The following is a 19,991-nucleotide window of genomic DNA, read 5'->3' as shown; positions in this document are numbered from 1 at the left end:
AAAATTTGTAGAATTTTTGGTTTAGCCAATAAGTATAGCAAAATCTTCAAATTTACCCCTGTTCTACTATCTGACAGTTTCGTCCCATCTTTGCTAAAAATTAATTATCTCTTAATAAAAAATTTGGATGATGTTTCCATTTGTTTCTATTGAAAATAGACTCATTAATAATTTAAACATATAAATTTTAACCCCTAATTATTTTTCTCCAATTTTTGATAATTTTCCAAAGTCAGAACAGGGGAACCCGAATCAATCTAACCTTGTCTCACAAAGTTTATTATACCTCACGATTTACAACTCCATTACGTACACCGTTTCTTCTATGAGAAACTAGAATCAATAACCTTTAATTTCATATTTTTATCCTCTAATTCGATTTCCACAATTTATGGCGATTTTTCAAAGTTAGCCTACTATTGTTGTCCAAACAGCAAGCAATTTTAGCTTTTCGCCGAATCCCTTTTTGTTGCGTTTCGGGTACACACCTAGTTTTGTTTGATGCTAAAATAGTCCAGGAGCACTTCATAGCCTATAATCAAGATACTCAACATCAATTTAATGGATTTACAAGCGAATTGACAACCAAGAACAAATAGAAACCCAACTTACCACCAATGATAATCCTTCGTTTAACTATTGTTAAGATGAGAACACTGAATCCACCAGTCTGAGCCTCCCCCTACACCCAAATCTTAGAGAAAAAACATTACCACTTCAGTCATTAAGATATTTATGACAGAAACAAAGAGAAATACTTACCGAAACTAAGCGAGCACTAATCGCGTACAAAAATGAAAGAAAATAAATGAATTAGGGAAAAATCAAGAAGAAGAAAAAGAAGAGAAAGATGGAAAAACTCAGAAAAATTTGGCAAGAGGAGAGGGAGAAGAATAGACAGTAGAACTTTTTTTTTAGAAAAGAGAGTCAAAATTCGGTTATGGAAAAAAATCAAATAAAATCTTGATAATCCCCAAAATCCCTTAATCTTCTCCCCTAATTCCTACTACACATCCACTACTCAGAATCCCCCTATTACACAACTCTATCCTAAAATCTAAGCAAAAAAAAAATAATACCCTTGCTTGCATAGGGATTCAACACAAGACCTCCACCATAATAACACACCATTTAACCACTAGACCAGCAGGCTCATTCTGACGTAATTTACCCAACAATCAAATAAAAGCCTACTAAAAAATAGTAAGGCCTAATTCATTCAAAATACCAAAATCTGCCCAAACGAAGGCTTGAACTTAGGACCTCCCAAACACACCCAGAATACATAACCACTAAATCTGACAGATATTTGTGTCATATTTTCACAATAACGAAATTAGAAATTTTGGGGCGTTACAGTGCTATATCTTTGTTGAGAGATACAGCGTACCAGTGGTGAAATACACTAATATCTATTGTTCTGCAAGAAAGAGTTACTTGGGAATTCTTCCAATCTGAGTTCAGAAAGAAATATATCAGCCAATGGTTCATCGATCAGAAACGAAAGGAATTCCTTGAATTGAAACAAGATCGAATGACAGTAATTGAGTATGAGCGAGAATTTGTACGACTCAACAAATATGCTCGTGAATGTATTTCTACCGAGGCTATAATGTGTAAAATATTCTAGGATGAATTGAATGAAGATATCTGATTGCTAGTCGGGATCCTTGAGTTGAAAGAGTTTGTTGTCCTAGTTGAACGAGCCTGTAAAGCTGAAGAGCTTGGTAAAGAGAAAAGAAAAGTTGATTCTAAAGCTAGAGATGTTAGAAAAAGATTTGCGGGAAAGTCTCATCAGTCTGCATCAAAGAAATTTAAAGAGTATCATCCTCGTTCTACTGCTTCTGTGGAGATTTCGATCTGAGATAGAGAGGTCAGATAGTACAACTCTAAACCTCAGACGACGTCTATTGCAAGTGTGGACAGTGTTAAAAATGTTGGACCTGAGTGTAAGCATTGTAGCATATGCCATTACGGTGAATGTAGAGTGATGAGCGGAGGGTGTTTTAGATGTGGATCGTTGGATCACTATCTCCGGGACTGTCTAGAGAAACCTACAGCTGAAAGAGATCAACCAGTGAAAGTGAGTAATACGACTGCTAGAGGACGACCAGCCAAAAACATAGGAAATATGAGTGGAAATAGAGGTGTTACGAGAGATTCAGCTGTAAGATCTGAGGCACAAACGCCTACTCGAGCTTATGCTATCCGTGCACGAGAGGAGGTGTCATCTCCAGATGTGATTACCGGTACTTTTTCTCTTTACAACACTAATATAGTTGCATTGATAGATCCTGGATCAACCCATTCTTACATATGTATAAACTTAGTGTCTAAAAAGAGTTTACATGTCGAGTTTGCAGAATTTGTAATTAAAGTACCGAACCCCTTAGGCAAGTCTGTTCTAGTTGATAAAATTTGTAAGAAGTGTCTTTTGAATACTCGAGGTTACTGATTTTCGATTTATTTAATGCTTCTACCATTTGATGAGTTTGATGTGATACTGGGTATGGATTGGTTGACGTTGCATGATGTGATTGTGAACTGTAAACGAAAGACGATCGATTTGAGATTTTAGAATAATAAGATTATCCGGATTGAGTCAGATGATCTGAATGGTTTGCTGACTGTGATTTCATCGATGAAAGCTTGGAGTTATGTGAGAAAAGGCTATGAAACTTACTTTGCTTATGTTATTGATACAAAAGTGACTGAAAAGAAGATTGAATCTGTGCCAGTTGTGTGTGAGTATCCAGATGTATTTCCCGAATAGCTACCAGGATTACCATCGATTTGAGAAGTTGAATTTGGTATTGAACTAGTGTCGAGAACTACCCTGATATCAATAGCTCCATATAGAATGGCTCCGACCGAGTTAAAAGAATTAAAATTTCAATTGCAAGAGTTGACCGATAGAGGATTTGGACGATCGAGTTTCTCTCCCTAGGGTGTTCTGGTATTATTTGTGAAAAAAAAAGACGGAACTATGAGAATGTGCATTGATTATAAACAGCTCAATAAAGTGACAATCAAGAATATGTATCCTCTGCCCAGAATAAACGATTTTTTTAATCAGTTGAAAGGGGCTACTCTATTCTAAAAAATAGACCTGAGATTTGGTTACTATCAATTGCCAGTAAACAAATTCAATGTGCCAAAGACCACTTTCCGGACAAGGTATGGACATTATGAATTTTTATTTATTCCTTTCGGATTGAGGAACATCTTGCAGTCTTTATGGACTTCATGAACCGAATTTTTAAACTGTACTTAGACCGATTTGTTGTCGTATTTATTGATGACATATTAATTTACTCACAAGATGAATCTGAACATGCCAAGCATTTGAGAATCGTGTTGCAGACCCTGCGAGATAAACAACTATTTGCAAAGTTCAGTAAATGTGAATTCTAGTTATGAGAAGTTGGTTTTCTGGGACATATAGTGTTAGGATCGGGTATAAGAGTTTACTCGAGCAAAATTTCTACAATAATGGATTGGAAACCTTCGAGATATGTATCCTAAGTTTGTAGCTTTCTGGGACTTCCAGGCTATTATAGACGATTTGTGAAAGGCTTTTCAATGATTGCGACTCCGTTGACGAGATTGCTTCAGAAAGATGTAAAATTTGAATGGCCCGAGAAGTGTCAGAAAATTTTCGATCAGTTGAAAGTCTTATTAACTGAAGCTCCAGTGTTAGTACAGCCAAAATCAAGTAAAGAATTTGTGATCTATAGTGATGCATCGTTGAATGACCTGGGTTGTGTTTTGATGCAAAAAGGAAAATTCATAGCTTATGCCTCGAGACAGTTGAAGCTACATGAAAAGAATTATCTGACACACGATTTAGAGTTAGCAGCCATTGTGTTTGCATTGAATATTTGGCACCATTATTTGTTTGGTGACAAATGTCATGTATATTCTGATCACAAGAGTTTGAAATATCTAATGACTCAGAAATATTTGAATTTGCGACAACGAAGATGGTTAGAGTTACTAAAAGATTATGAGTTAGTAATTGATTTTCATCCAGGAAAAGCAATTGTTGTTGTTGATGCAGTAAGCCAGAAATCTTTACTTGCTCTATGTGCAATGAATACTCAGTTGACTCTATCTGACGACGGCTCAGTTGTAGCTAAGTTGAAAGCGAGACCGTTGTTTTTGCAACAGATTTGTGAAGTATAGAAAATTGATAATGAAATATTAGCAAAATGAGCTCAATGTGATTCAAGCCTTGATTTAGAGTTTCAAGTTGATTCTGATGACTGTTTAAGATTTAAAGGTCGATTATGTGTTTTGAGAAATTTAGAGTTGATTCAGATGATTTTGAATGAAGAACATAGTAGTCATTTATCTATTTATCCAAGAAGCACGAAATGTATAATGACTTGAAACAGCTTTATTGGTGGCATGGCATGAAACGTGATATTTTAGAATTTGTTTCGAAATGTTTAATCTGTCAGCAAGTCAAAACTGAGCATCAGGTACCGTCTGGGTTATTGCAGCGGATTATGATTCCCGAGTTGAAATAGGATAGAATCACAATGGATTTTGTATCAGGTTTGCCTCTATCACTAAGTAAGAAAGTTGCGATCTGGGTAATTGTTGATAGACTGACTAAGTTGGTTCATTTCATTTCGGTACACACAAATTATTCACTTGATAAGCTAGCTGAGCTATATATCTCTCAGGTTGTGAGGTTGCACGGAGTACCTATGTCCATTGTTTCAGATAGAGATCCGAGATTCACATCGCATTTTTGGAAGAAATTGCAAGATGCATTGGGTACAAAGTTGCACTTTAGTACTGCTTTTCAAATAGATGGTCAATCTGAGCGAGTTATACAGATACTGGAGGATATGTAGAGATGTTGAATTCTTGAGTTTAAAGGTACGTGGGAGCGATACATGCCATTGATTGAATTTGTATAGAATAAAAGCTATCAATTGAGTATAAAAATGGCACCAAACGAAGCTTTATACGGTCACAAATGTCGAACACCTTTGTACTGGACTGAACTTAGTGAGAATAAGATTCACAGGGTTGATTTGATCAAAGAGACTGAATAGAAAGTGAAAGTGATTCGTGATAGTCTGAAAGCAGCGTTAGATCGTCAGAAATCGTACGCAGATTTGAAACGGAAAGATATTAAGTTTCAGGTCGGGGATAAGGTGTTTTTGAAAGTCTCTCCGTGGAAGAAAATACTTAGATACGTTGAGTCTGAGATTCATCGGGCCGTCTGAGATCATAGAGAGAGTAGGTCCAGTGGCATATTGGTTAGCTCTACCGAATGAGTTAGAGAAAATCCATAACGTTTTTCATGTATCGATGCTTCGACGATACCGATCCAATCCCTGGCATGTGATTTCTCCTTCTGAGATTGAAATATAGCCTGATATGACATATAATGAAGAACCTATCAGAATATTAGCTCCCGAGGTCAAAGAACTGAGAAATAAGAAAATTTCTTTAGTGAAAGTCTTATGGTATTGACATGGGTCAAAGGAGCTACTTGGGAAACTGAGGATGCTATGAGAGAGCAATACCCGAACCTATTCACTGGTAAGATTTTGGGGACGAAAATCCCTAAGGGGGAGAGAGTTGTAACAGCCCGTTTTTGGGTCAAATCAGAATAGTGGTTTCAAGACCACAAATTTGACATCATAAAATTTATTTTATTATTATTTTATGGCCTGCACCATGATAGTAGCATCGTATAAAAATTTCGTGAAGAAATTTTATAGTTTGCATGCTAAATTTGAAAAAAAAAAGACTAAATCGCGTAAAGTGCAAAACTTGTGTGCTATAGTAAAAGATGTTAAATTGTTATGGAATTTAAAAATGAGTGGCCTTAAATGGAAATTATACCATTAAAGAAGATAGTGGGTGATTATGGCTTGGTAAGAGTGAAAATTTTAATGTTTTTAAAGGTTATTAAAGTAAATTAGTAAATAAAGATAAATTAAATAAAACAAAACATGGCTACCATCTTTCTTCACCATCTTCAACCGATTTTGCTAAGGAAAGAACACCATTTAAGCTTTCTAGGTTCAGCCATGGTATCCTTGGGTGCATGATCAAGATAAGTCAAGATTGGGATTAGATCGGGGAACAGGAAAAGTGGACGAATAGTCAATAATTTCTATCCGAGCAACTCGAGGTAAGTTCGTATAATTAGAATCAAAATTTTATTTAATTGAAATTGTATGAAATGAATATGTATATATATATATATGTGAATTGAATGGTTGAAATAAACGATATTAAATTGCTTAATTTGAAATGTATTGAGTAATACTGAGCCCCGTTTGAACTATAGAAAATCATAGGATACGAGTGACATGTCACTAGGGTTACCGTTTTGGTCGAGCTCCTACACTTGTTGCGGACTCACCACAACTCGTATGAGCTTATCGATATATCAGCTCTTATGAGCTTACCGTTTTAGCTCAATAGAGCTTACCGTTCTTCAGTAGGGAATGAGCTTACCGATCATGGCTCGAAAAAGTAGAAATGATAATGAATTGACGGATTACCGATTAATGCACATAGTATGTATCACCCGAGTATCCTTCGATGTTTCATTAGGTTCAAATGGTATTATACTATTATCGGTTATATGATTGAGAATGAAATGGAATATGATCTATATGAATTGTATAGATGAAATATGATATGTGTTATGAGAACGTATGGAACTGGAAACGAGATTTTATGAAATGTATGAATGAAATGTTATGTTAGTTGAATGCCAAATTGAATCATTCATGGATGAAATGTTGGTTATATGCATATTTGAAACTCTAACCTATTGAGGTGTATGTGTGATAGGCATTTGAATATTAGAGTTGGACATATTGATTTAATTGCTTAAATTATGCAATGTGGAAAGTTTAAATTCTATTATACGGGCTTACTAAGCTTTAATGTTTACTCATTTTATTTCTTCGTGTGTTATAGAGGTTCGTTAGCTAGCTCGATTCGGATGACATCGGAGATAAGCATCACACTATCTAGTCAATTTCTCGGTACTTTTGAACTCATGGAAGTTGTGTAAATATGACATGTATAGGCTAGTTTATGGGAATATGTTTTTAGTTACTTTAGCTTATTGTATAGTTATGTGTTTTGATGTTCTTAAGCCATGAGATTTGGCTCAGTTGTTATAATGGTCAAATGTGTATAAGATGATATGTTTTGGCAAGTTTGCTTATGAAGGATTTGATGCATATGATAATATTGGTATGTAATGAGTTGGTGATTGGAAAATGCTTGAATGTTATTTGATATTAAGATAGGTATGAGGTTGAATCATATTAGTTTGATATGTGTTTAAATGCACAAATGGTATTGATTTGAGTATGTAAATGATTAGTTTTGAAATGGCATATATGTGCATTGAAGTGGTTGCTTATAGTTGCTCATATTGTATGTAAATTTGGTACCATATGAATGGTTTAGGTACATATTTTTTGGGGTGCGAAAAGTGGCTTAAACCAAGCCTATTTCATGTCACACGGCCAGAGTACACTGGCGTGTGACCCTTATTTGAAAATTGTTCTAAGTTTTCTCAAAAATTTTATATGTTATCGATTTAGTCCCAAACGTATGAATTAATCTTTGTATGCTCGAATTAAGCATGTTATGAATATGAATGATTGATAATTACTGAAATAAAATGATATTTGTTAAATGTTCGATGAATTACCGATCTGAACTGAGTTGAAAGTCCGGTTATTCCTCTTAACCTATTTTGTCGACAGTTACGGGTTAGGGGTGTTACACATTGTGCATTGTTATGCAATAAATCCAGATATTTTCCCATATGTGTCAAAAAAGCACAATTGCATCCATCATATACCTATGTTCAATTACTAAAGCCACTATGAGTAAATGCAGTTGATCCAAAATGACTACTTGGATTGCTATTAAAAAGAAAACAAGGCAAACTAAATAATGCATCTTTAGAAGGTGAATATTCTAACTAGGAAAATTGTTTAAACCGTGATGGTTGAAAATAACAATGATGCTTTTTTGAATTGGAAGGAGGATATTCGCAAAGAATAGGTTAATATGCTGTAACCTTAATATAAGCTCTTCGAATTTTATCACACATATTAACCGGATACTCATATATTTGCTTACGTAAACTAGGTTCACGTTCTAAGTTAGACAAATCAAGTGCCTCATCTTCAACTCTAGAAATTTTAGAACGACGAGCATCAGAGTTTAACAGCATGTTTGGTTGGGTGTAATGGCTATGCCATTACAGCCCTATTCTGTGAGCCCCACCTAATCATCTGTTTGATTGGGTGTAATGCGCTATTACGGGCTTATTACATTACGTGTGTATTCCCAAAATTGGCTGCTTAATGGCCGATTTCTATTCCCTTCCAAAAGCAGCGTTTAGCTATTCCTTCCCTCTGTTCTAATTTTTTTTCTCATTTTTCAATTTTTGCCCTCAGCTTCATTTTCTACTTCTGTAACTTTCTTTCCAACCATCTCTACGTTTCCCTTTTTTTCCATTGATTGCAGAGAAGACCTAGATATTTCAGGTAATTTTTACTTTTTCCTTCTTTATGATTTTTCTTCTTTAACGTTTGGGTTATAATTTTCCCTTCTTTTCTCTTTGTTCTGTTTCTGGGTTTTTAAGCTAAAAAAACTTTCAAAAGCTCTCTCATGGAAGGTCTTATATCATGATTTCTTATTAGGGTTGCCTTTGGCTCGTTAGCTTGCTCAACCTTGTTTGGTGTTTCATTCAGGTTTGTGGGTTTTTTCCCCTCTAATTAATTTTAATGAGTTGATGTTTTTCTTGAATTTGATTATTGGATCTTTTATACTATGGTTGTTTCCTTGATATGGTTGCTTTTTATTTTTATTGTAAAGCAAATTGCAATGGAAATTACTGTAAAAGACTAGCTGATATTGAAAAGTAAAATTAATAATTGATTAAATGAAGGAATTGCTAAAATCTGACATTAGTTATAAACAAAATCTAATTAGTCAACTTATAAGTCAGGCATTTTGCATCCAAATAACAATGTACTTTCTTGTTTTAATTCTTCACAAATTTGTTTAGGTGATATCCAAAATACTCTTTTTGTTCTTGCTTCTGTGAGTCTGGGACAACGCAATAAGTAATGCTACTTAAATTAGTGGAATGTAACTTGGGTGTCTTGGTCTCATTAGACAAGGTGCAAAAGTTGTTCGGCAATTTTTTCGCATTGTAAAATTAAGATCAAGATTATTGGACAGGAAAGCTATCTAGTATGAGTTTTTTAGGTGATGCTCCTTTGATGTTGTATCTAAGAACAATGCAGAGAAGCCAATAATGAATAATATAAATCAATAGAATGGAAATATGTATAGTAAAAGCCTTCTTTCTTGAGCTTGTGTTCGATAGCTGTGTCTTTTTTAGTGTGGCATGAGCTAACATCTAACTCATTTACTATCATGAATGGTCAATTTTCCCTTTTTCTTAAGTGAGAGAAAATCTGTTTACTTTATCCTTTCACGTATGAATTGTATCTTAATGATCGTTACCAAATAGTGTTTTCTGCTTAACATGGCTTATTTGAAAATGATTTCTGTTAAGCAGCTGGGCATCTTATTCTTTGATAGTATGAATGAGTTAGGTTAGTAAACTATATGTTTTTAGGAAAATCATAGCCATCAAGATTAATGAAATATGATTGAACCCTGAAGATCATAATTCTAGTTGACAGTAACTTTATTTCTCCATGCAGGCCTGGGAATGCACTCTTGGAAAGGAAATGGCATGGAATATCTTATCATTGTTCACAACTTCTGGGATGCTATTCCTGGAAGTTAGCTTGTTGGCATTTCTACTGCAAGGAAATCATGCTAGTGGGTTGCAAGCTTTGACACGGACATTTGTTATTTCAGGGCTTATTGTTGGTTTGGACTTACTTCTCAAGGTATTTATTTTATTCTTAAATATTTCACCTTTCTTGGAAGTTGCATATCTATTGCTGGTGAATCAGATGGTGGTGGAATAACATTACAGGTTCTTCCTTCCTGCACACTTTACTATTAATAGCAGAGTCACCATTCTTGTGGCCTATAGTTAGATCATTGATCTACTTTAACTTCTTAAGAAATCTCAAATTTGAAGTATGATCATGCATACTTGTTTTTTAATTGTTTTCATTTTCTAATATGGAAAACACACGATGTTGTTCGCTTTAGTATTTTTCTTGTAGTGAATTCTTTTAACATTTCTCTGTTGATGCTTTATATATTATGATATTAATATTTCAATGTATGTTTTCCCTCCTTTAGGCTATTTACCTATTTGGATTCGGTGTGCCCTTGTTCATTGACAACTCCGAACATCCACGTCAGATAAAATGGGGTCTGTGGGTTGTTCACAGGCTAGTGCTGACTGCTATTTATGGCTCCATACTGTTTATGTACCATTCCAAGTGGAGAGAAAGGTAACCTAGTATGTTCATCTAAGTTACTTACATTTTTTGCAAGTTGCTTAATCATAGACAAATATGTTGCTTCTTTGTCCTTCTGCAGCAAGACCTGCATTCTACAAATTTGTTGCCTTCATGTTCATCTTGAATGCACTAGAACTGTTTGCTTGTGCACTAACTGGAAATGGAGCTAGCTTTGGGTTTTGGTAAATACAAGCTTGTTGCCAATTTATAATCCAAATATTATTTATATTATTATATTATGTTCCTTTTCAAACGGTATTCTAAAGAGGTGTACAAAACACATTTACAGGTTGTACAGCGCCACAATCGTTTGCTACCATGCCTTTTGCCTTCCTCTTCTGTATATTACTTTTCTAGCAGATTTTTTTGAGGTAATAATTTACTTTCATATTGATAGTAAAAAATGCATCTGTTTAATTGATTTTTAGCTCAGATTTATAACATGTAAGCGTGGCCAAAATATCTTTTAATGAATGCAGGAGGAAGACATGCGTTTAGAGAATGTGTACTACTCAGAGATGAAAGATGCTGGTTTCTTTGATGCTGACTGGGAGTAAGCATCGAATGAACTTTGAATTAGTAGCTTCTCTATACATAAAGCTCTGTAAATATAAAGTGCAGTTCAGATTGTAAAATCTTTGCTCAAACGGATGATGGATCTATGTCTCAATATACCGATATTGCTGTCGGAACAAATCCAATAATGTAGAATGTGCTTTACCTAGAGCTTCTTGCTAAAGATCAGTTAGTCCTTGATTTTTTTTTTCAGTATGAACTATGTGTTATCAAGTAGATTTGGAGTTTGAATATCTACATCTAAATTATTTTCATTTCTAAGCAGAGATCTTTTCTGTTCAATTTTCTTGCAACAAAATAAATAGTATCATTGTGTTTGTTATTGTAGAATTCCAAGAGTCTTGTACTGATAGAATTTGATGGAGTTTGAATGGCTCACAAGTTTGATGGAGTTTATTTTTAATTCTTTTTAATTTTTAATTTTGTTCAATTATAATTAACACTACAAAATTATCTCAACAAACGAAACAAAAAAATGTAAAATGCTACAAACAAATCATGTTTTTTTTTTTAAAAAAGGAAGATATTTAACACACTATATTAATCAAATGAGTTTTTTTAATAATCATTATTAAGTCATCAATTAATCAAATCCACAACAACACATTCTTTTCTTTTCTTTTTGGGTGATTGATAAAGAAATGAATTTCAAGTTTTTATAGTATTATACATTATATTATATATTATTTTTATAGTATTATATATTATGATTTTAGTAAATTCATATAAGAATAACTATATTAAGAATTTTATTAAATTATATATTTTTATTAAATTATATTTAATAATAATTATTTTAGATTATATTTTATAGTATTATATATTATGATTTTAGCAAATTCATTTAAGAATATTTAATATTAAGAATTTTATTAAATTATATATTTTATTAAATTATATTTAATAATAATTATTTTAAATTATATTTTATACTATTATATATTATGATTTTAGTAAATTCATATAAGAATATTTTATATTAAGAATTTTATTAAATTATATATTTTTATTAAATTATAATTAATAATAATTATGTTAAAATATGATTAAATTATTTATTATTTATATTAATAATCTTATTAAAATTTAATAACAATAACAATAATCATCTTCCCAAAAAAAATTCTGCTAAGGGGTATTCTAGTCATTTTATTTTTTTCCTTATGCTATTACAACATCATTCCATTCAACCAAACACAAGAATACTATTACGCCTCTATTCCATTCCATTCAACCAAACAATTGAATTACTATTACGCCTCTATTCCATTACACCTTTATTCCATTACAGCGAACCAAACGTGCTCTAAAAGAGCAAACGATGAAAGTGGTACCTCAATCTGTGACGCTTCTGAAGGTGATTGTGTTGTCTCTATACTTTTCTTTTTAAAAAACGAATCAATTGTTTTTGACTTCATAACTACAATATCTTAAAAGATAAAAAAATTAATAACTATAAAATAAAATTAAACTATAAACTTTAAAACATGATAAAAACAATTGTAAAATTGTAAAAAAATGAAAAATATAACCTTAGAAGATGAACTCGATGCCGCATTTGAAGGACAAACGTTGATGACAGTAGTTGCTAATAGCAATAGGAAAATAGACTTCTTTTTCACTAGTTAACAAATTGAATTTTAACCTAAATTCACATTTAATGTTATATTAAAAAGGGAACAACTATCATCTAAAAAAATAAAGTTGTAATATATTATATAAATAGTTAAAGTTAAAAGGTTAAAATATATTATATGGAAAAAATAAAAAACAAAAAAAGAAAGATTTTTTTTAATGTTCAAAGTTGGAAATGGGGGCCAAACAACAATTTAAGGGGGCCAAAATTTTCAAATATTAAGGGGCTAAATAATAAATATTCATTTTTATAATTTTAGGGGGGCCGGGGCCACTACCATCCCCCCAGATTCGCCACTGGTCATAACTATTACAAAAATGACAAACCGTACTTTCTTCCAAGCTTGGGATGTGATCAGATGAGTAGAGGTTAATATTCATCCTAGAGTTTCAAGTCTAGCCTTTACTTACGCGTTGGAAAAATAACGCATTAAGCTTGTGACAACTTAGTAAGTATAACAATAATTAAACTTTACTTTAACATTTTAACCATTAAATATGTAGCTCCTCAAAAATCCCTTATGTATTTATTTTTGTATGTTTGTGACACAAATATCTATCTGCTTTAGTGGTTAAGTGTTCTAGGAGTGTTTAGGAGGTCCTAAGTTCAAGCCTTAGTTTGGACAAATTTTTGTTCTTAAACGAATAAACCCCTATCTCTAATCAGTAGGCTTATAAATAAATGTTGGTGAAATATGTCAGAATGGGTCTGCTGGTCTAGTAGATAAGTGGAGTGGCAAAGTGTTGGTGGTCTTGAGTTTGAGTCTTGGTGTGTGTAGGGGAGTGTTTTATTTTGTTGCTTGTGTTGTGTGGGTGTTCTAGTTTAGCCGAAATACTGAAGAGTTTGAGTGGAATTTGAATTAGGTGGTTGAGGGAGGGGTGGACGGTTTTGGGGAGAGGATTAAGGGATATGGTGAGGAAATTAAGGAGTGAGGAGTTTGAGAGCACTCAAACTGTAGTTGCAAGTTTGGCTTTCCCCTCACTCTTTCATTTCTGACAATTTGCCCTCTGTTGTTTTGTTTCCCCATTACCGAAATTTTCTTTTTGGTTTCTAAAAGTTCTCTGCTGAAACTTCTGCTAGTTTCCCTTCCTTGCCGATTTCCTTTTCTACCCTCATTGTGCTGATTCTATTCTTATTGCTTTCTACCGAACTATCATTCTTGTGGTCTCTCTCTTTTGGCTTTCCAAAATATTTACTCTTCGGAAAAAGGTAAGCAAACGTTGCCCTCTTCCCTTGGTCAAATATTCCCGCTCTTTTCATCATTTCCTTTCATTTCTTTTTGTCGATTCTTTTCTTTCCCTTGCAGTTGACTATTTTTCCTGTGATGTCTTTCTGGTTATCAATCTCTACTTGTTGATAATTTCTTGTACTTCGTAGTTGGTACTCTTCTCGCGTTGTTGGTAAGGGTAGATAGTATATTGTTATCTTGTTGCCTAATGAACCAATGCTTATCTAATTTTGGCTCGTGCCTAAGAGTTTTTCGAGGGGTGGAGGATCGTTAATTGGCAATTAAGTGGACGAAAGCTCCCTTTTTACTCCATTGAAGGTAACGTTGTTGCTAGTTAATGCTTGGTCAACTCATGTGTTTTTGATTGAGTAAGGGTATAAGTGATTAATTGGTGATTGTTTGGTCAAATGCAGGTTTCAAAGGCTCGGGGCTTTCCTTCTCGGCGAATGGAATCCAGGTATGTAAACACAACTCCAAAATTAGAATTCGGCAAAAAGCCAAAACAGGTGAATGTTGACGTCACATGGGTGTGCGGCTGCCCGTGTGATCGAACATGGGCGTATGATCGATGAGGCTAGCCATGTGTGATTCATGTGCCGGGACGAATTGGGCTGTGTGGGTCACACAGGTGTGTGGGCCCACACGAGTGTGTAGGAATATTGGGTTGGGCCGAGCCGTGAGATCCACACGGCCAAGGCTATTTCGAGCCATGTGGGCCACACAAGCGTGTGGGCCCATTTTCACTGTTTGACTGCTAAGGTTGCACGGGTCGCCTGAGTCGACTGTGGATCTACTGTAGGGCCGGTAAGCTTACCTAGACCCCTAATTGACTGAAATTACTGTATGACTGATACGATTATGCATGTTATTAAGCATGATGATGTCTCACCGGTTTGATATTGTATGCCCTGATTTTATGCATAATATTATGTTTTAGCATGTCAAATATATATATTGCATTGCATTGGGGTAGGGTTATATTGTTCGAAGGAAGTGTACTGAAAGGCCTCGAGCATAAATTACTGGCAGCTCAGCTACAAACTACTGTCTAGTGCCGCATTCGGTACTTTTTGGAGTGTAGGGATGGGTGGGTTGATTATATCCCCACATGGAGTGTAGGGTTAGACGGAGTTGGAGTGTAGAGGCTGGCTGGGTAGGATTTGATACTGCATATCTATTACTATATTGAGTATTGATACTGTAATGGGCCAAGGCCCAAATGCATAACTGCTTCTGTATTGTAATGAGCTAAGGCCCTAACTGAAACAGAAACTGTTACCGAAATGAGCTTAGGCCCAGACTATGATTGCATATTGTCTGCTTGTTTATGTGGGGATTACACACTGAGTTTTCGTAAACTCACCCTTCTGATTCATCTATTCAGGTAATCCCTAGACTTAGGCGGATCGGAGCGGCAGAGGACTCAGCAATGGCCACACGACTCCTTTTTACTGTTTCATATTTAATTAGGTTTATTTTTTTAAAAAGCTTTATTTGGGGTCTTTTTCTATAATAATGTCCGCTATGAGTTTTTGCTTAAAATTTGGGTTTTATACTGCTTTATATTTTATATCTGCTAGAGGTAGATAAAACACGAGTTTTTAAAAGAAATGCATGTATTTTAGCAAAATACCCACAAGGACACAAACTGTTTTAAAAAGCTTCCGCAACATATAATATTTTTAAAACTAACGAGTGAATAAAAATCACTATTTTAGGATTAATAAAAGATAACAACGTGATCTAAATGGAAAATGTTTTAAGCAAAGTTACGGGTTTTTTTTCAACAAGAGCATCAATTTTCAAGCAATCAATTCATAGTTCACTTTCAATCTCTTTAATAAAATAGTTACCATTAATATTTATATAGCTCAGCTGTAGACTCAATAGAACATATAGGATATACGGAACAATCACTGTATTGCATCGAAGTGTCACTTTTATTTGCACCAAAGTGCAACTTTCATTTGTGCGCATAAAGTTTCCTAATTGCATGCTATTTATGTCCTACTAGTTCTCATCTTGTCTACATGAACTTTTAATACAATTGAATCCATTGTATTCACACAAGCAAATGAAAACAATTCAAAGTTTACACTATTTAGAAATTAGTCCTTAGCATCACAATTATTTAGAAATTAGTCTTCATTTCCATATCAAGAAATACAATATTTTCTTATTAAAATCATAATCAAAAATATATCTATATTCATTTAAATAAAAATAGCATGAATTTAGTTAGATTTAATTTATCAAAAAACAACTTTATATGTAGTTCTCAAAAACTTCATTAGATTTTTGAATTTCTTGTAATCAAACCCTTATTTTAATATATTAACAGTTATTAAATTAAATATTAAATTTAAATTTAATGTAAAAACATTAGTTTTAATTTTTGAAATTCACTTAAAAAAACTAAATTTTAAAATTTTATATTTAAAATATATTTTTAAATTAGAATAAAAAATTTTAATTCAAAGGTAAAATAAAATTGAATCAATTACAATTAAAGTTCATAATTCATGTTCAAAATCGATTTTATTTAATTGGGATGAGGTTGTCATAATAATTTTTAAAATTTTATAGTAATTTCTTTTGTAAGTGAAATAATTATTCAAATTAAATCATTTAATTGTATTATAAAAACAATATGTTGTAAATCAAAGACAAATAAAAATAATTAAAATTAAATTATATGTAAACAAACCGAAATTCAACTTCCTAAAAAATTAAAATGAAATCTAATAAACATATTTAAATGTTCTCAATCTTGATCTTCTTCTTCAATTTGTCCTCCTCGGCATCATCCTCTTTCTTGATCTTCTTCTTCAATCTATCATCCTCGTCACCATCTTCAATCAAAATTAGTTCTTGAATATTAGCACAACATAATTAAACATCGAGCTTGAATTTTAGTTCCATGATAATTAAAAATTAAAATAGTAAAAAGTGAATAAAATAAAATATAAATATCACAAAACAACCTCATGTTCGATTAAATTGATTTTCCATCACATACTAGTGCCTTATTAACGTTAACAAGGGAATCTAATAAATAATACCAAAAATAATTTTGTTTTCCTAGCTTTTTTAAATTCCACTTCAAAGTGTTACAATGTTTATAAAACTCAATTTACTTTTAATTGGTATATAACGTAACACTAGTTAAGTGACAATTAATCTAAAATGATAATCGTAAATTAAATATTAAGATGAAATTAATATATAAAAAAATAATTTAGTAATATAATAAAAAAATTTCAAAAAATTTGCTAGCAAATATATACTAATTATTGCAATAATATTGTTTAAACTTATATGGTCTTTAACCGGCGTTGTTGAATTAAAGTGGGTTGCACAGAATTATAAAACAAGAAAGCCTAATAAATTGGATACCCATGAAAAACGCAGCAAGTTGCTGGAATAGCTCAGTTGGTTAGAGCGTGTGGCTGTTAACCACAAGGTCGGAGGTTCAAGCCCTCCTTCGAGCGTTTCTCACACCATATTTTTGTGGTTTAATTTGAAGCCCAACTCGATCCAATATCAAAACTGACCCAACCCAATAACATTAACAATATTTTACATATATCGGAATTTACGAAAATTAACAAATTTATTACTTTTCCAAAATTAGTAACATAATCAATTACCACCCATGCTACTGTGAATCATCTGTTCTTATTTTAATATTATATATTTTAAAAAATTACAAATTTATTTTAAAAGTTATTTTTTGATTTAAAAGATAATCTATATTTCTAGTTGAGTTATTATTGTCTTGAAAAAAAAGTTAATTGGCACCCGACTATGGGTAAGTCTTTCTTTTTTTTGGAATTAAAGTTCTTCAGACAAGTAATAGTTTGTTCTTAACCCAACCCAAGTATATACTTAAGTTGTTAACTGAAACAAATATGCAAGATGGTAAATGTGTGCTCTCTCCAATTGCCTCATCGCAGCAATTAAAGTTTTCTCAGTTTATGCACTCTCTTATAGAAACTCACTGGAAAGCAATCAAACGAATCCTTTGATACTTGAAAAACACTATAAATTATGGCCTATGAATTAATTGCCAATATTAAAACATTCTTAGCATATATGCAAATGCGGATTTGGATAGGGACCCAACAGATCGTGTTTCCACCATTGGATATATTCTCTTCTTTGGGCACACTTTAGGTGTTTTATCTTTTGCAAGAACTTCAAGTCCCTCTTTCTCATACTTTGTATATTAACTTGGTAGGTTATCTATAAGGATGAAAATTAAACGGGGAACGACCTATAACACTCAGTGTGAGTTCCATCACAAGAAAATCAGTGCAAATGAAGAAACCAAGCATATAACAACAATATTCAATATAGTAACAATCATATAGTATAGTAGTAATTGACAAAACATTCGAGCATGCTTATGTGTGCCAATGTAAAGCAATTCAATTTAACAGTAAAGAAAAGTCCTATCCCACCACTACACTCTACTGTAAGAGTTTCCCCAGAACTCTTATATCTCGGGCTTGTGGATGAACCACAAGTGTTGTAGGTTAATACGCTACTAGTAATTGTGAATACACAATGGGTTTACAGATAAAAGCTGCCATTAAATGTTGTGGATAAACCACAATTGTTTGTAGGTTAATACGCTACCAGTAGTTGTGAATACACAATGGGTTTGCAGATAAAAGCTACCAGTAAAACTTGTGGATAAACCACCAGTGTTTGTAGAGAACCTGTCAATACTTCCTCATTTCAAAGCGTCCCAGCCCATGTAATACAGTATGACATACGGTTAATTGAGATTTTTTTGTCACACCCCAAGTCCGGCGGATCCAAGATTTAGGCGTGTTCTAGTGAAATAATTTTTTTTGGCGAAGTGTAATCTGCCTAATTGTTTCTTTTAGCGAATAAGAACTGTGTATTGTAATTTTCGTGTAAGTAAGAGAAGATTCTAATTCAGATTATTCTACTATTTAAAGAGAAAATGGGGTGCTAAGAAAAAAGATAGTCATGGTATGAGATACCGCCAAATGTATAGTACGCCTTGTTGATTGAGTACGGTGTTAGTTGGGTTGTAAAGTAATCTGGTTAGGAATCAACTAGTTTGATTGATTTAATATCCCTTGTGCAAAATTCTCATTTAAGTTTCTCTCGAAAATTATAGGTCATTAAGAAAGACAACTTCTGAATAGACAACTTCTGAATCTATATGACACTTGTTAAGTTCCACTAAATGGGATGGAGTGATATATATATGAGTGAGAAGGTTTCTAAAAAAGGGTATTATTTCTACAATATTACATTATGTTCTTTCTTCTTCTCAAATCTAATTGTATTTCTTCTTCCTCAAGTTGGAAGCTAAAGTTCTTGGGTAAATTAGTGATCATTCCATCTTTGCGTAAGTATCACTACTCTGCATGTTGAGTTTTTAAAGAGTAAGTCTATAAGAGGTATATGAACAATAAGTTGTTAGTATGAAACCATGCATGAGCGTTATATATGGTTTAGATGTTAAGTAATTTGAATGCATAGAGGTTGTGATAGTGGATTTATGTTCTTAAGTAGTTGTTGTTGCTAGTTGGAGAAGAATGTCTGGGTCCGGAACTTTGAGCTACAGTGGGTGACTATCAGGTGAGTCTCTATTCTAACTCTTGCATGTGTACTGTTCAAGTAGAAGTATATATAAAATTCATGATATTACTAATAATTGGTAAATGTTTGAGCATAGTAAAGATGATGTATGTATTGTGATGATATTATGAGGTTCAGTTTGAATACAATGTTGGATGATAAGTATGCAGTTAAGTCTGATATAAAAAGTATGAATCAATCAGGAATGGAAACTAATCTGGGTAAGTAAATGTTTAGTAAATGTCCCTTTGTGATGCTTCTGGTCGGGCATTTATATAGCTAACCAGACTAGTAGATCACGATATGAAAATAAGAGTAAAACCATGAGGTTGAGACCCATGGCATCGTATGATATGAAAACATTTATAGTGTAGCATCCAGTAAGATGAAGACTGGACTAGTAGATCACGATATATGAATGTGTGTAAGTCAATGTGGTTGAGACCCATAGCAAGATATGATT

General features: G+C 33.1%; 1 protein-coding gene and 1 non-coding gene across 2 annotated transcripts; both read left to right on the top strand.

Annotated features, from left to right (window-relative positions):
• The first annotated feature begins 8,441 nt into the window (after positions 1–8,441).
• Positions 8,442–11,324, top strand: LOC105775568 (protein CANDIDATE G-PROTEIN COUPLED RECEPTOR 2-like). The gene is made up of 7 exons (XM_052621897.1): positions 8,442–8,555; positions 8,712–8,762; positions 9,747–9,938; positions 10,303–10,457; positions 10,546–10,648; positions 10,756–10,837; positions 10,946–11,324. The coding sequence occupies exons 4-7, from the start codon at positions 10,415–10,417 to the stop codon at positions 11,021–11,023; spliced, it is 306 nt and encodes a 101-aa protein (XP_052477857.1). The 5' UTR covers positions 8,442–8,555; positions 8,712–8,762; positions 9,747–9,938; positions 10,303–10,414; the 3' UTR covers positions 11,024–11,324.
• A 5,999-nt stretch (positions 11,325–17,323) lies between these two features.
• TRNAN-GUU (transfer RNA asparagine (anticodon GUU)) lies at positions 17,324–17,397 on the top strand. Its single transcript has one exon. It is a non-coding gene; the product is annotated as a tRNA-Asn (tRNA).
• Positions 17,398–19,991: the final 2,594 nt, after the last annotated feature.

The sequence above is a fragment of the Gossypium raimondii genome, chromosome 10 (assembly GCF_025698545.1).
Source record: "Gossypium raimondii isolate GPD5lz chromosome 10, ASM2569854v1, whole genome shotgun sequence".
Classification (NCBI taxonomy): Eukaryota; Viridiplantae; Streptophyta; class Magnoliopsida; order Malvales; family Malvaceae; genus Gossypium; species Gossypium raimondii.
This window is presented reverse-complemented; position numbering and strand designations above follow the sequence as displayed.